At 48.7% G+C, this 15,041-nt stretch overlaps 1 protein-coding gene across 4 annotated transcripts in view; it reads right to left on the bottom strand.

Annotated features, from left to right (window-relative positions):
- Positions 1 to 15,041, bottom strand: part of TBC1D1 (TBC1 domain family member 1) — a 220,152-nt gene that overhangs the window by 61,414 nt on the left and 143,697 nt on the right. For 2 of the 4 annotated variants that reach the window (XM_047798075.1, XM_047798078.1), the window contains 2 exons: positions 14,867 to 14,986; positions 13,284 to 13,423 (listed from right to left, as the gene is read on the bottom strand). In XM_047798075.1, the coding sequence (XP_047654031.1) occupies positions 13,284 to 13,423; positions 14,867 to 14,986 (260 nt within the window). The remainder of the gene's footprint in view (positions 1 to 13,283; positions 13,424 to 14,866; positions 14,987 to 15,041) is intronic. The other 2 variants (XM_047798076.1, XM_047798077.1) reach the window with 1 other exon arrangement.

The raw sequence follows: 15,041 nt of genomic DNA, 5'->3' as shown, positions 1-15,041 counted from the left end.
CTAAGAGGTCCTACAGACTCAGGGGCTGGCGGGCTGGCCGGCCGTATACAGTGATGAACAAGCTGGGGGAGCTGGTGTGTAAAATGAGGAGGAGACCACAAAAGAAGAGAAAAAAGAATTGCATGATCCCAAAAAGAGGGAGCCAGAGAGACTTCTTTGGTTCCAGTCAATGTTCTGATTCCTGGCTCTTGCCCTTATCTTGATTTTTACAAGCCTCCTTCTGATTAAGCTTGCTGGAGTTATTTTCTGTTCTTGCAACTAAGTGATCACTGGCTGACGAAGACAGGCTTAGGCTCATCTGCTTCCTGAGCACCCTCTGAGCACAGCCGATCTGCAGGGGGCACGTGATGATAAGCTACAAGCACAAAACGACTTCCTCTCTCAAGAAGCTGGAAACTGGTTGAGGGAGCAAAAACTGAATATAATTAGGGAAACAAACAGGTTGGTGATACTCGACCGGATCTGGTTTAATGGGAAGAGAACCACAATTCTAAGTCTATTCTACCACTGACAGCCTGTTTGATCTTAAGTGGGTCCCTTTCCGTCTCTAAGCCTCGATTTCTTCACCTGTAAAATAAGGAATTTGGAAAAGTTCCCATTTTCAAAGTTCCCACTTACTTTTAGGATTCCTCGAAGGCAGTGGACTCACCTCCTCCCTATCTAGTAACCATCACTTTAGAAGCGGGGTGGGCTGCAGAGTCTCTGCCCAAAGTCAAGCATGTCTGTCAGGAGGGAACGCAGCATGAGTGCCACCCCCCAGGCACCACGCTTGCAGCTCTGAGTGAGGAGTCAGGGCGAAGGGAAGCCTCCAAGAGCTCATCCCCAGAGCAGCATGTCCAAGAGAACTTGGACGGAGGGAAGGTTCCAGAGCTGTGCTTTCCAACATGGCAGCTGCCAGCCACATGTGGTTCTTGAGCACCTGAAATGAGGCGAGAGTGGGGGACTCAGCTTCTACCAGTACTGCAGCTAGTGGACAGTCAGGACCAAGAACCGCAGTTCTCCAACAGGGCTGCACGGACCCTAAGAAACATCAGGAGCAGAGAGGCTGACCATGCCCGAGAGAAAGGAGGAAGGAACACCAGAAAGGACCAGAAGCTGGCTTAGGCTCATCTGTCTGTTCATGCTAAAGCATGCTGGGCCGGGTGTCGAGGGGACAGACGCAGCCTTCTGGGCAAAGAGAACCAGCCCATGCAAGATGACAGCAGCGTGAAGCAGCCCAGCACACAGGGAGGGGGCACCACCCACAGCTCCACACGCACACTCCCCTTCATCCTCACGACCGTGGTATCTGACAGGGTGGCCACGTGCTCAGCGGAGAATCAGTGCTGCCCAGTGGCCAGGTGACAGAGTTCCGGACATAGACACAAGACCTCTACTAGGGACTTCAGCTCTCTTGCTACAAAGGGGTCACCCTTGGCCCTGGGTGCCTCCTCCTTCGTTCTGCTCAGAGCTGCAGGGGAAGCGGAAGGGGAGCAGCCGCACCGTGACCAGGAGGCGGTCAAGAGGATGAAACAGAAAAGTAGAAAGGACCCCAGCCCACTGGGAATGTCGCAGAACTAATGAACAGCCTGGACCTGCTATCAGCCAGGCTCCTTCTTATGTATGAATTAATCCCTCTCCGGTTATGCCAGTGTAGCAGGATTTCCAGAACATTCAAGTGAGAGACAATCTCTCAGTGAGGTCAAATCTGCAACCTGGAAGTCGGGCTGAAAAAGGTGGAACTGACCTGGCAAATGAATAGAAATGCAGCAACTTTACTATGTGCTGGTGAAACATCTGGTCTACCAGTACGTAGCCTCCTGCATGCTGGGAGCTATACAAGGTTCAAGGGAGACCAGAATGTTAGGGACAATGGAAGAAAACTTGCAGGAGGTGGTGCATACATTTCCCTAAGGGAGAATGATGAACTCAAGCCACACCGGCCATTCTGCAAAGAGACAGAAGAAATGCCTCCTTTGTTAAGGCAGGTATCCCTGCCTACGCCCTCTATCTAAGCCCCACATTTAAAAGTCTTGCAGGACAGAAAAGGCCAAGTGTTTCCACACCCCGCCCCCAACACAAGTCTTTGCAAGAGACAAGGCTGCTGCCAATAGGAAAAAGAAAAACTTCCCTTCAGTAACTGTCTGGGGAAGATGCTGCAAAAAAAAAAACAAAAAAACAAATCAAAGAGGTGAGACTATAACCTCTCATCACTAAGACTGTCCTCAACCGAAAATTCTCAAGCTAACACACCTGGACAGGAAATGAGCACAAGACTTCAACTTTCTGTGGAAAACCCATTATTCTCCCAAGTATAAAATGCATGGTTTGGGACTGCAAGTTATTTTCAGAATAACATAAGATCATAATTATAGCATTCCTACTTTGGTAGGTGTTTAAAATCTTGTTAGCACTCATTCTGCAAATATTTTCATTTATAGGACAATGACAAAGCAAATTTACTTGGGGGGAAAAAATCCATTTAGAAAGCAGTTTAACGCTTCCCTTGGCTTTATCTCTGGATTTTACAAAACCAAGAGTGTGCTAGCAGCTGAAATTCTGGGGCCACTAGCTCAAGTCCAGTGGGAACGCCCGACCTTGCCCCCTCCAGGAGGTACAGTGTATTCTTTCACTTAAACAGATGAAATTAGCAGAAACCACTCATCCAGGAAGTTTCTAATTCTGTTTTTTAAAAATGAGAATTACCAGTAAATAATGCCCCAAATGTGTATGAGCAAGAGTTAGCATGTAATTCTAGAATACTGCCAACATAAGAATTGTTCTTTTACTCCACCGCAGCTTCTCACCACACAAACACTAACTTGAGTAAAGCAGTCAAAACTCCTGATACTTTATTCCTAAAACTGTCAACAGCTCATGACTGTGATTAAGAGACTGGTTCTGGGGCAGAACTGACCTGATCTGAGTTGCAGGTCTTTCAATATTTCTAGCCTCCTCTGTGAAAGGCCAGGGCATAGTAACGGCTGTGCAGAGCCCAAGTGAGAATTATCATCTGACTGTGTGAAGGCGCCAACACTAACTGCTTAATACGTGATAAGGATAATTACAATGGCTATTATTAATAGTTTTATTGCAAAGAAGATAGGATTTGTTTGTTGTTTCATCATCTGCCAAAGAACACATTTCTAATTTTCAATCTCTTTATTTTATTAACAACCACTCAGGGCTTCTTTGGCTGGAGTTTAAATCAGGATGGGATGTACCCTTCCTTGCCTATCAGCTGCTGCAGCTTGAGAAATTCAGAGGACCTCACAGTGCGGCCCCCAAGCCTGCAGTGTCAGCATCAGGCTCTTGTAAGCACTGCAAATGCTCAGGCGCCACCAAGTATTCTGGCTCCAGAATCAGACACTTTAGGGGTGAGGAACAGCTAACTTGTTTCCACAAGTTCTCCAAGGGATTCTGGGCTGGCAGTCAGAGGACAGCTGAAAGAAATGCAGCCCTGGGCCAATGTCACTACCCTGTGGCCCTGTGACTACTGCCTTTGGGAATGAGGCCGCTGTGGGAGCCCTGATGGAGGATCCCTACCCTCGCCTTCCTGGGTACTTCTGCGGGCAACATCAGTGTCCCCTGTACCCACCCCCCCAGACCCCCCCGCAGCCTGGAGCAGATGGCAAACAAGGCCAGCCAGCAGGGGAGCTCAACCATTCCCACTGGCCTAACCACCCTCATGGTCAGAATGTGACAACTCAAAGGCCCCTGGAGAAGGAGGTTCCACAACACTCTTAAGACCCTTTCTCAGCATAAGACCACACAAAAATGTGCACACAGGCAGAGAAAAGTGCAGAGAAGCACTATTCATAAGAGCCCAGAGGGAGAAACAACGCAAACGCCCATTGACGGGCAAACGAGTGTATCTGAAGTCTATCTATACACTGCAGTATTAATTGACTATAAAAAGAAATGAAGCACTGATACACACTACACATGACGAACCTTGAAAATATTCTAAGTGAAAAAAGCCACACATACAGAACCACATATCATTTATACAAAATATCCAGAACAGGCAAATCTATAGAGACAGGAAGATGATTAGTGGTTGTCTAGGGTTGGGGGGAGGGGAGGGAGTTTTGGGAAGTGACAACCATGGGTTTCTTTCTGGGGAACAAAAAGATTTTAAAAATTAGATTACAGTGATGGTTCCAAAACCCTGTAAATAAAGAAAAATACACTGTATAATTTAAATGGGTAAACTGTATAATATATGAATTATAGCTCAATAAAGCTGTTTTTAAAACAAAACAAAAGCTTCCTGCCAAGGACTCCTCATGAGAGCTGCTCTAACCTCCCAGCAGTGCTGTCCAGGGAGCAGGGTAGCAGTGCGAGACTGTGCGAGTGCCAAGATTGGGGGAGGAGGAAGCAGGCCAGCCTGCAGGCAAATTTAAGGAGGCATTCATCCTCAGGGCCATGAAGCACAGGGCCCATACACGCAGGGCCCTAAAAGTGAGTGCCTCCTTAAATTGTGCACTCAGGATGCCTGGCTGCCTGCCTCGCCCTGGTCCTGCCCTGATTCTGAGACTGCTTCAAGTTCAGATATGCCTACAGAGTCTATCCTGAGGCTATTTCCAGACTACTTACCATTTCCTTGCTTTATAAACCTCACTAGCTCCCCAGTACCTACAGATTTCAAGTTCAAGGGTGACAACTCAAGATCCTCTACTTCGGACTTAAACCCTGCAGGCTTACGGGTACAGCCTCCAGAGTTAGATGGGCCCTACGGATGCTGTAAGCAAGGATTTACACTCCAGGACCTCCAGTACCCAAGCCCTCAGCCCCTCCCCAGCCTTCCTAGCAAGCAACAGAGGTTAAAATTCAATCTCTGGGTTACCATCAACCCTCAGCACCAGGCTTCACACAAAGTATAAGGACTGACTGACTGTTTAAATGTCAATGGTTAACTAGGAAAGGCTCAATCAATGCTAACTTACAACTGTTAGCAGGCACAAAAACAGCAAACTGAGACAGAATCTAGCCATTTGCTGTGGCTTCCCCATCTGTACTGACATGCCAAAAAGCATGAGGAAGAAGAAAAATCTACTAGCTTCAAACTACTGAAATCCATGAACAAACAATTCCCAATATTTCATCTTGAACCTGGGCTTTACTGACCACAGAAAAGCAGAGTTATGTGGAAAGTAAGTTAGGAATAATCTTAAAAAGCCATGTGTCTCTGGCAACCAGAGACCATTTGTTCTCTTATTTTGTCAACACCCTAAAACCTTGCAGAAAAAGAAAGAAAAACGTCTCGATTTCAGAACGGTAGCTCTCCATTCAAATAAGCTGCAAATGAGCAAAGGAGGTACATACTATAACAAAAACAAGACCAAAACCAAAAACACGGAGGGGATAAAAAAAGAAAGCACACTTTTCTGGGACTGGAAAAAGAAAGGAGGGCCATCAAGACACAGGGAGCAACACTGCCACCAAGTGGTGACCGGGTCTCAAGTCGCCCTCTGACATCTGAATCAGCCTTCTCAATCAAGGCTGCGGTCTGAATGCTTTGGGTGGGTTTAAAAAGAAAGATTTCAACCCCAGGCCCATCCCCAGCTTCCTGACAAGGTGAGAGCAGAGGGGCCGGTGCAGCCCATAGTATAAGTCTCCCCACGTCACTGATACACAGTGAACATAGAGAACCAGGGATCAAAACAGTCGCAAAGATGTCACTGTGATGCTTAAGTGTTCCAGTCAAGTTCTGCTTGCAGTTTTTCTGCTTATATCGTCCATTAAAATTTCCTAATGGTAAATAAATTCTTGAAAATGTGGCCATGAACAATAAAGCACAGTCATACAACAGTTCTACATTTTTCACAATAATATAAAGATTCAGATTAATTCCTTGGTTTTGCCATTACTATTTGCAGCTAATATCTAATCCAATCAACCAAACTGTACCATAAATCAGGCATATTGACACGGCTATACTCACAACACAAAAACCCTTTGAACTTCAGTTTTACTGGACTACTGGCTTATACAATAGGTTTCAAATCAATAAATCTTATCTGTATTAGATGGGTTTTTCCTTTTCCTCTTTTTAAACAAGACATGTTAAGTCAATGCTTCTATTGTTAGTGAAATCGTAAAGACACAATGTAATCGGAAATGCTTAAATGAAAGGCATTAGACCAAGACTAAAATTGTCCCTTAGCCCACAGAGGTTAAGTAAAAGAATTTTCCCCCATTCCATAGTTGGGAGTTCCCTAAAAAATTATTTCTTAACCACAAAGAATTATATTTTGTATGAAACACTAGGAGGAAAAACTGGAGTCTTTCTACTACCAAACGTCTAGTCAGAGGTTGATTTTCAGCATTTTTTGCAGGCCTGACAATTAGGGCAGAACCCACAGCTAAGAAAACAAACACCTGCACATTCTCTGTGCCCTGCTGCCACCCAGGAGACAAAGCTTCCCTGGAAAATAAGCCGGCAAGAACGAGGCAGACGCCATATGTTTGGTTTCACTTGGCACGCTGTCAGGTTTTTCTTTATCCCTAGTACCACATGTTTCTTTTATCACCGCATTTCCCCCACCAGACCAACTCGCTGCTTCTCCAGGCAGCACAAATCCCCCGGAAAAAAAATGTCACCGGCAACCAGATTTACTTGAGGCCTGACACACAGGGGGGACTCCTCAGTCACCTACAGCAGCAGGGAGGCGCACGGAGTCCTCACCTAGGACCAGAAGGTCTGCGCTGCACTGAATACAGGGGCTTGTGCTAAGCCCTTACCAGTCATGGTGGACTAGTATCACCTGCACCACTGGGGAGCCCGTCAGCAGTGGAGACCCTCTGGAGTTCCCACTGTGGCTCTGCAGTTAGGGAACCCAACTAGCATCCATGAAGACGCAGGTTCAATCCCCAGCCTTGCTCAGTGGGTTAAGGATCCGGCATTACCGTGAGCTGTAGTGTAGGTCGCAGACACAGCTAGGATCCCGCACTGCTGGGGCTGTGGCACAGGCTGGGGGCTCCAGCTCCAAGGTGACCCCTAGCCTGGGAACCTCCATATGCTGCGAGTGCGGCCCTAAAAAAGACTGGAGTTCCCGTTGTGGCGCAGTGGTTAACAAATCCGACTATGAAACCATGAGGTTGTGGGTTTGATCCCTGCCCTTGCTCAGTGGGTTAAGGATCCGGCGTTACCGTGAGCTGTGGTATAGATCACAGATGCGGCTCGGATTCTGCACTGCTGTGGCTGTGGCGTAGGCCAGAGGCTACAGCTCCGGTTCCACCCCTAGCCTGGGAACATCCATATGCCGCAGGAGCGGCCCCAAAAATGACAAAAAGGCAAAAAAAAAAAAAAAAGAAAAAAAAAGAAATGGAGACCCTCTGGACCCACCCAGACCCACAGCACCAGAACCTGCCTACCAAGAGGATCTGAATGCATGCACATCTATGAGGCGCTGCTCTAGACCTTGAGGGGAAAGCCACCCCACACAGGGCTGTCCGCTCTGCATCTGGAGGACAGCAGTGCCTCTACCTTCTTCCCCGGCAGGGCAGGCCTGTGGGGGGACCATGGTGGGAAGGTTCTGAAAGTGACAAAGGACTATTAGCCAGTCAGCAGCCTCGCTCTCCCCTACTCAGAGGCTCAACTGTGTCGTCCTCAGCCAGCTCTACAAACACATCTTACGCACCAAACTTCAGGGCGGTGCCCCTCACAGGTTTAAGTGAAGCCTGACAACACGGCCTTCGATGGAGTTTATAGGTTACCCGGTACGAACCCTTCACATCCTTGGCCTCTCACAAACCTTCCACTCAAAGACCCAGTAACCCAAAGGAGGGAGAATGCACGTCCCTGAGGATTCTGGGGCACGGGTCCTAAGCAGTCTTGACCGAAAGCGCCACTGAAGACTTCGCTTTCAGTGTAAACCACCACGCAGCTTTCAGCGTTCTACTTTGTGATCTTCCTGGGTATGTTTGTTGGCAGAAACGTGTACCTCGCCAAGTCTTCAAGTACCCTCGGGTGATGCCCTATTTATCACACAGAGTCAACGCAGCGTAGCTGTGCACCTGACCCACCCGCAGGGATGCAGGGCCCCTGCGCTGAGGCGCAGGATGGAGACCGTCCTGCTGGCTGGTTTGCTGCACTAGCTTCGGGTGGGAATTCCTACAAGCAACCAACCGGTCTCTGTCGAGTTCAAAAAATAAGTAAAAGATCCTGCGATCTGGGGACGTTCACGCTGGTCCTATTAAACATTTATCAGTAAACGTCGACATGGAAACTGCCCACCTACTTCAGACAGGTCTCCGACACAGAAACTTCAGATTCCTGCAACTGAATTATTTCCCAGGGATTTTGCACATCAATGTCACAGAGCCTTGAGGAAGTGACAGACAGGCTGCCTCTGTGTGAGGCAGCGTCTGCACAGGCGACTCTCTCGGCTCCGTCCGCACCGCTGGCTCCATCCTGCCCTCGCTCTCGCCCTGCATCTAGCTGGGAGTCGCGCTCCCTGTTCACTGAGACCCTCCTCTCCAGGTTTGAGCCCATCGAATGAAGACAGGGACCCCAGATTACAGAAAATTCTATTTCACCTTCGCCTATATCCTTATTGCTCTGCAAACATCCTGGTTTTTAAATTATGTTTGCTTTATTAGTATTTTCCAAGCAGGACAAAATGGACGGGGCAGTATAAATATTACTCACTTTTTCAGCTTGAAGAAAGGTGAGACCTAACTGAGGGTTGCAGTGTCACAATATAAGTGCAGAATAGTCATAGAGTCACACTGAGCATCTGGAACATTTTAAAAGGCACTGAGTGCTCCTTACAAGCAGACTTTTATGTCCCTCACGCCCAAGCCAGAGCCACCAGCTGCAGCCACCTGGACGGCCTGCGGTCCCGGCCCTGAGGCACCGCCAGCAGCACATACTCTGCGGGATGTCAGGGCCTTCGGCTGCCTGCGGGTCTGGAGGCCTCACAGCTGGAGGGAAGCGGGCAGCGAGCACACGGGCCCAAGGGGCCCCAAGACCACAGCGGAAGGCTCTGTTCTCTGCACCCTAAGGATGGGAAACAGACGGCGGCAGAGGAGGAAGATGCCTGATTCAGGAGAAGAAAATTCAGAGACATGTCAGAAAATCAACCTCCCCGCCCGGCACTAACAAGGGAGGGAGGATGTCAACTGAGGGCAAGTCGGGTCTTAAAACGCTCTGAAAGGTGTGGCTGCCTGGCCAGCAGGGTGACGCGGGGACAGACTGGGAACCCGAGGGAAGGTGATCCAGAGGAGGAGGCAGGCCCAGGCCCACCCACAGGGCGCGCCAGCCACAGTCCAGCCGCCCACAGCTCAGCACGGGGCTGTGGGGCACCGACCTGAGCTCCGGGCCCACCTGCCACCTGCTGGCCCTGGGGTTTGGAGAGAGCGATTCCAGCCACGCCAAGCCTCTGCTCCCTCACCTGTGGAAAAGGTGTCATAAAAACGCTGACCTTCACAAGGCTGACCGGGCCTGAAAGGAAATAACTCATGTACAGGACCCGCCAGAGAGACGGGCACGGTCAGGGATGACGATGACACCAGCGCAGAGTCAGAAAGGCTCTTATTTTCTCTTCCCTCCCTCTCCCATACACCAGTACCTACAATATAATTTAAAAACACAGGCAGCACTTGTCATTCCCTAAGGGCAAAACGGACACAAGCAGAAAGAGGAGGAAGGAGGCGTGAGTTAAAAACCACCCCTGGATAAACATTCGGTTTTAAGAATCAGCAATTTACTTGCCTCGCCTTCAAAGTCATAGAGCCTGTATGGACTGGAGCAACCTGAGGATAAAGATAATGAACACGCAAATGAACAGAGGATGTGTCAAGGAGATCAATCCAATGGAAAAAGTCACAATAAGGAGAGGGGGGACTTGGGATGGAGTGGCCAGTGTGGCTGCAACGAAAATGTGGTTTTCCAGAGTTCCTGTGGTGGCGGTTAACGAAGCCAACTGACATTCACGAGGACGTGGGTTCAATCCCTGGTCTCGCTCAGTGGGTTAAGGATCTGGCGTTGCCATGAGCTGTGGTTTAGATTGCAGACAAGGCTCGGATCCTGTGTTGCCGTGGCTTTGGCGTCGGCCAGCAGCTGTAGCTCTGATGGGACCCCTAGTCTGGGAACCTCCATATGCTATGGGTGCGGCCCTAAAAAGACCAAAAAAAAGTGGTTTTCAGCAAAGCAGGTGAAGGAGTTAGTCTCAGGGCCACTGGAAGGGCGTTCCAGGCAGAGGGAAGAGCCGGTGCAAAGGCCTCAGGAGGGCGTAGCCTGAGTGTGGTGAGAGCCGGGGGCCTCAGCAGAAGCCCTGCTCAAAGGGGCCCAGTGGGTGCTGCGCTGTGGCATCACCTGGTGCTGCGTCGGTTCCCTAAGGACACCCCCCTGCAGGACATGGTGGGAAAACCGACAGCAGCTGCAGTTGGGGACATGAAGAATCGGTGACATCTGTGGAGGAGGAAGGGCAGGAGCAGCACCCACACAGGCCTGCTGTGCTCAGCACTTAATCAATCACTAAGAGATGCAGAGGGCAGAGCGCATCAGCTTTACACAGCTCATCACCAGAATCAAGTTCAAAACCGCCCCCAAAGGACTGGCTGATGATATAACACTTCACGGGTACAAACTAGATAAAAACCTTAAAAAGCCTTTCTCAAGTGAAGCTAGGAATCAGTCCAACTTTGAAATAACAGGTCGTGCCCCAAAGGACAAGATCCGCTAAGAGCCAGGAATGTGAGTTAATTACCTAAAGCAGAGACAGCTTATGAAGGTGACCTGCATCCAGAGAAGAGCAGCCATTCGTGGAAGGAAGAGACGCAGACTGGGCTGTGGGTCCCACGGGGACCAAGGACACTCAGAGGACAGGACTCTGACTAGAAGAGACTCAACAGAAAGCCGTGCCAGGACGAAGGAACGAGGGCAACGAGCCCGGAGAAGAGCCTTAGAGGAAGAAGCGCCTGTGGGACCCGCCGTCCTCTGAGGACCAGGAAGGGTAAGCAAGCGTGCACTGCATGGCGCCGAGGCCAGAAGGAACCCGGGGAGGGAAACACAGGCAGACAGGGCTGGGCTCAATGGAAGGAAGCACATCTGAAACCACAGAGCTGCTCTAGGAGGCAACAGGCTGCTTCAGAGTCAGCCCCAGCCCTTAACACTCTCCCAGCCACCGTTTTAAAAATGTTATCATTACACGTGACATGTATGAATACATTAAAGACACCACACAGCACTTCACCCTCCACAAGTCCCCATGCAGTGTGGCACCGTGACACGGCAGCCCTGCTGTCCAAGAGTGAAACTCCACTTCTGGTGCTATTGCTGTTCTGTTGCCTCTATCACAAATCACAGCTCAGCTCTGTGTGTGCCCCCTTCCTGGGCCTCCCTCCTTCCTATCCTGTGCCCCCACCCTCAACCCGGCACTGCCAGGACCTGGGAGGAAGAGTCCCCTGCAGTAGGTGGACTCTCCACGGCGGCCAGGGAAGAGCACACAGCCATCCCCGCCAGCCCGGGCCTCTCAGCACAGCAGCTCCCCGGGGGCTCCAGTGCTGGATGGAGCAGCCAAGCTCTGCTCCACAGCGCCCCCCTGTGGAGGTGCCGAGGCCAGAAAGGTTTCCAGTGGGGGGAACCAGAGGGACTTTCACACATGGGAGGTGACTTTATACTAGAAACATTTGCATCCCTAATTTTCTCTTGAATCTTATGAAATCTGTCCACATTTAAATAAAATGTCAGTTAAAAACATGTTCCCGTACCCTAATCAGCGTGGCATGATTAACCCTATATCCCAGGTGAGGAATTAGCTTGTTCCGGATCACAGCTCCGAAGGGGGAGATCTGGGACTTGAGCGCAGACCTCTGCCCCTGCTTACGGAGGAGGTTCCCCTAACTGAGTTCTAAATGCTCTCCCTAAGTTCACCTTCCTGACCACCTCAGACCCTCCCACAGTGAACAGGCCAGCTCCCCGCTTTCCTGCAAACAAGCGGGTGATCCTGGGAGCCCTGACAAGAGGCGCTGGGGTGCTCTTGAACACTAGGAGTGCCGCTCCGCGCGGGAGGATGGACCCCAGCAAGTGCTCTGTGCCCAGCGGCCTAGAAACCACGATGCCCAGCATGCAGGGAGCTGGCGGGGCCTGCTCAGAGCTCTGACCTCTGCAGCAACAACCAATATCCCACCTCGTCCCCAAAGCCTTCACCCAGCCGTGTCAGAGGGCCCAGAGGTCACCACAGAACCCTGTCAACTGCAGACGTCATTGATGAGAATACAACTTGGAGCTAAATATTCATTTCTTACAATATTTCCAGACAAACCCAATTGAAAAGTTTCCTGCCTTGCCTTGGAAAAAAAGAACTCAAGACACCAACTGTGCCATTCTTCCTGCTTCCTCTCCTCGCCCCTCACCTTGGGGGGCTCTCCAGAGAAGCAAGCACTTATCAGCACGTGCTACCCTTCTGACTCAGGCCCTTCAAACGCCGACTGGGAGACAGACACCTGTGTCCATCTGGAAACTCGCTACACTTCCAGACACAGGCACAGAGGAGCCCGGGGGTGGGCCTGCAGGTGCCAGAGTTTCCCCAGAGGCCAGAGTTCCCATCAGGAGCTGTGTGTTTTACAAGCCTGGTGTTTTCTACAGCCACTACCTTAGCAGACCCTTCTGGCCTAGAATTTTAAAAGAAGTTTAAGAAGAGCTGGGTTACTACAAAACGTGGCTGTTGGACACTAGCAGGCAATCTATAACATAAAAATGAAATCTTTAAAACAAAACTTTCTTAATTGAGACAAACTGAAATAATTCCATTTACTAAAATTTTTTTTTTAAATCTTACTGAATTTATAAATCCAGCAGCACTCCTTTATATCGCTCCTGCTGGGGAACCATCGGTATAGGAAGCTAAATAAACACCAGAGCTCCAACCTCAGTAAAGGCAACAAAAATAACGTTACCACTTTACATCGGATATGTCTTCAGGTCTCACATGTGTAATTTAATGTGTTTCCAGAGTTCCCATTGTGATTCAGAGGGTTACGAACTTAACTAGGACCCATGAGGATGCGGGTTGGATCCCTGGCCTTGCTCAGCGGGTTAAGGATCTGGCGTTGCCGTGAGCTGTGGTGTAGGTCACAGATGCGGCTCAGATCCCGCGTTGCTGTGGCTCTGGTGTAGGCTGGCAGCTATGGCTCTGATTGGACCCCTAGCCTGGGAACCTCCATATGCTGCAGGTGTGGACCTAGAAATAGCAAAAAAAAAACCTCATTTCCCCTCTTCTTCCACCAAATGCACTTTTGCTACAGATGGAACTTGCGCAAGAATCTAGTTTTCCATCAGGGGTGGGCCTCACCTTCGTATCTGCCAGAGGAATCACAGGCTTTCTGTGGGGTGGCCACTCGGAGGAAGATCTGCTGTCTCCACGAGTGTCTCCGTGTCTTTACCGGGGTCCCAGGGGAGTCACCGAGATGGTTGGCTTTAGATTCAAAGTCCCTAAAATTACAAGACAAATTATTTGTGACTGGTGGGAGATAGAAACAGGTATTTTAGCTCGACTTTTTGTTGTCTTTTTAACAAAGCACTAAATTATAAATCATCTTGGTACAAGCAAACATAACTAGATAAAAACAGACTTGGTCAAATCAAGCTTGCAGTGGGGCAACACTCCTACTGGACTGCTTTCTTGCAGGGTGCTTTTTATGAAGAAAAAAAAAAAAGCGTAAGGTTACATGTCCTTAATTTATTTCTATCATAAAAGACATTAAGAAAACTGCTCTACAGATCTTGGCTTCCACTGGGCCTCTCCCGGGGCCACTTCAGAAAAGAGAACCTGCCTAAAGGGGGCGTTGTCATCAAGGCCACAATCCCCACTAGTCTGTGTGTGGGGAGATTTTCTTGGCAGAGGCCTGTAGCTCCAAGGATCACCACAAAAACAAAAAACAAAAAAAAGTTAAATTACACAGAACCAGCAAGTGCAGTAACCATGCAGTCACTTGCTAATGATGACTGTTTTAACATCTGCATGTTTTAAACTACAAAACAGCATATTCTTCAGTATACATAAATACAACCCCAATCACTAATTCTCTCCCTATTCACTAGACAACCTTGGGAAGCTCTTGTAACCTACACCTGAGGACATACCCACAACTAATCAATCACCAGAACTTACAGATTAGACATCTGATTTACTGACAGCCAAAGATGCTCAATACCCAGAAACACTAAGACTTGCTTTACTTTTTTTACAAGGTTTTTTTTTTGTATTATTATTATTTTTTATTACTCAAATGAATTTATCACATCTGTAGTTGTATAATGATCATAACAATCCATTTTCACAGGATTTCCATCCCATAACCCAAGCACATCCCCCCACCCCCCAAACTGTCTCCTCCGGAGACCATAAGTTTTGTTTTTTGTTTTTTTTATCTTTGTGCCTTTTCTAGGGCTGCTCCCGCAGCACATGGAGGTTCCCAGGCTAGGGGTCTAATCGGAGCTGTAGCTGCCAGCCTACACCAGAGCCACAGCAACTCGGGATCTGAGCTGAGTCTGTGACCTACACCACAGCTCACAGCAACGCCAGATCCTCAACCCACTGAGCAAGGCTAAGGATCGAACCCGCAACCTCATGGTTCCTAGTCGGATTCATTAACCACTGCGCCACGACAGGAACTCCCACCATAAGTTTTTCAATAAGACTTTCTTTAATTTGCTAAAAATGACAACATTAATAAACTAATCCCAGTCAAAACTGGATAACAGGTTGACTCATTTTTCAAAATCGCATTCAGTACGAAAAAAGTATAAGAAAGAAGATACAACAGATCTAGTAAAAACGAGTTTTCAAATGGCAAAAAGAACAGCTGAAAAACCCCAGTAGGTCTAACAATCAACACTTCTACCCAGACTTGACAGATCTAAATTAAACCCTACCTTTTTGCGGTCATAAAGTCAGAGGTGTTATTTTCATCTACAGGAGCCAGAAATTTTAGAAAATTTGGCACAGAGGAAGAAGAATGAAGTTTTTTCCTCAGGGCATTACGGTAGGAGATGCTGAGAGTTTGGTTGAAAAAAGAGTTTAGAATAAAGAAACACAAACACACAAAGT

Source organism: Phacochoerus africanus, chromosome 10 (assembly GCF_016906955.1).
Source record: "Phacochoerus africanus isolate WHEZ1 chromosome 10, ROS_Pafr_v1, whole genome shotgun sequence".
NCBI classification, from domain to species: domain Eukaryota; kingdom Metazoa; phylum Chordata; class Mammalia; order Artiodactyla; family Suidae; genus Phacochoerus; species Phacochoerus africanus.
Note: the sequence above shows the minus strand (reverse complement) of the source record. Positions and strands in the feature narration are given on the sequence as shown.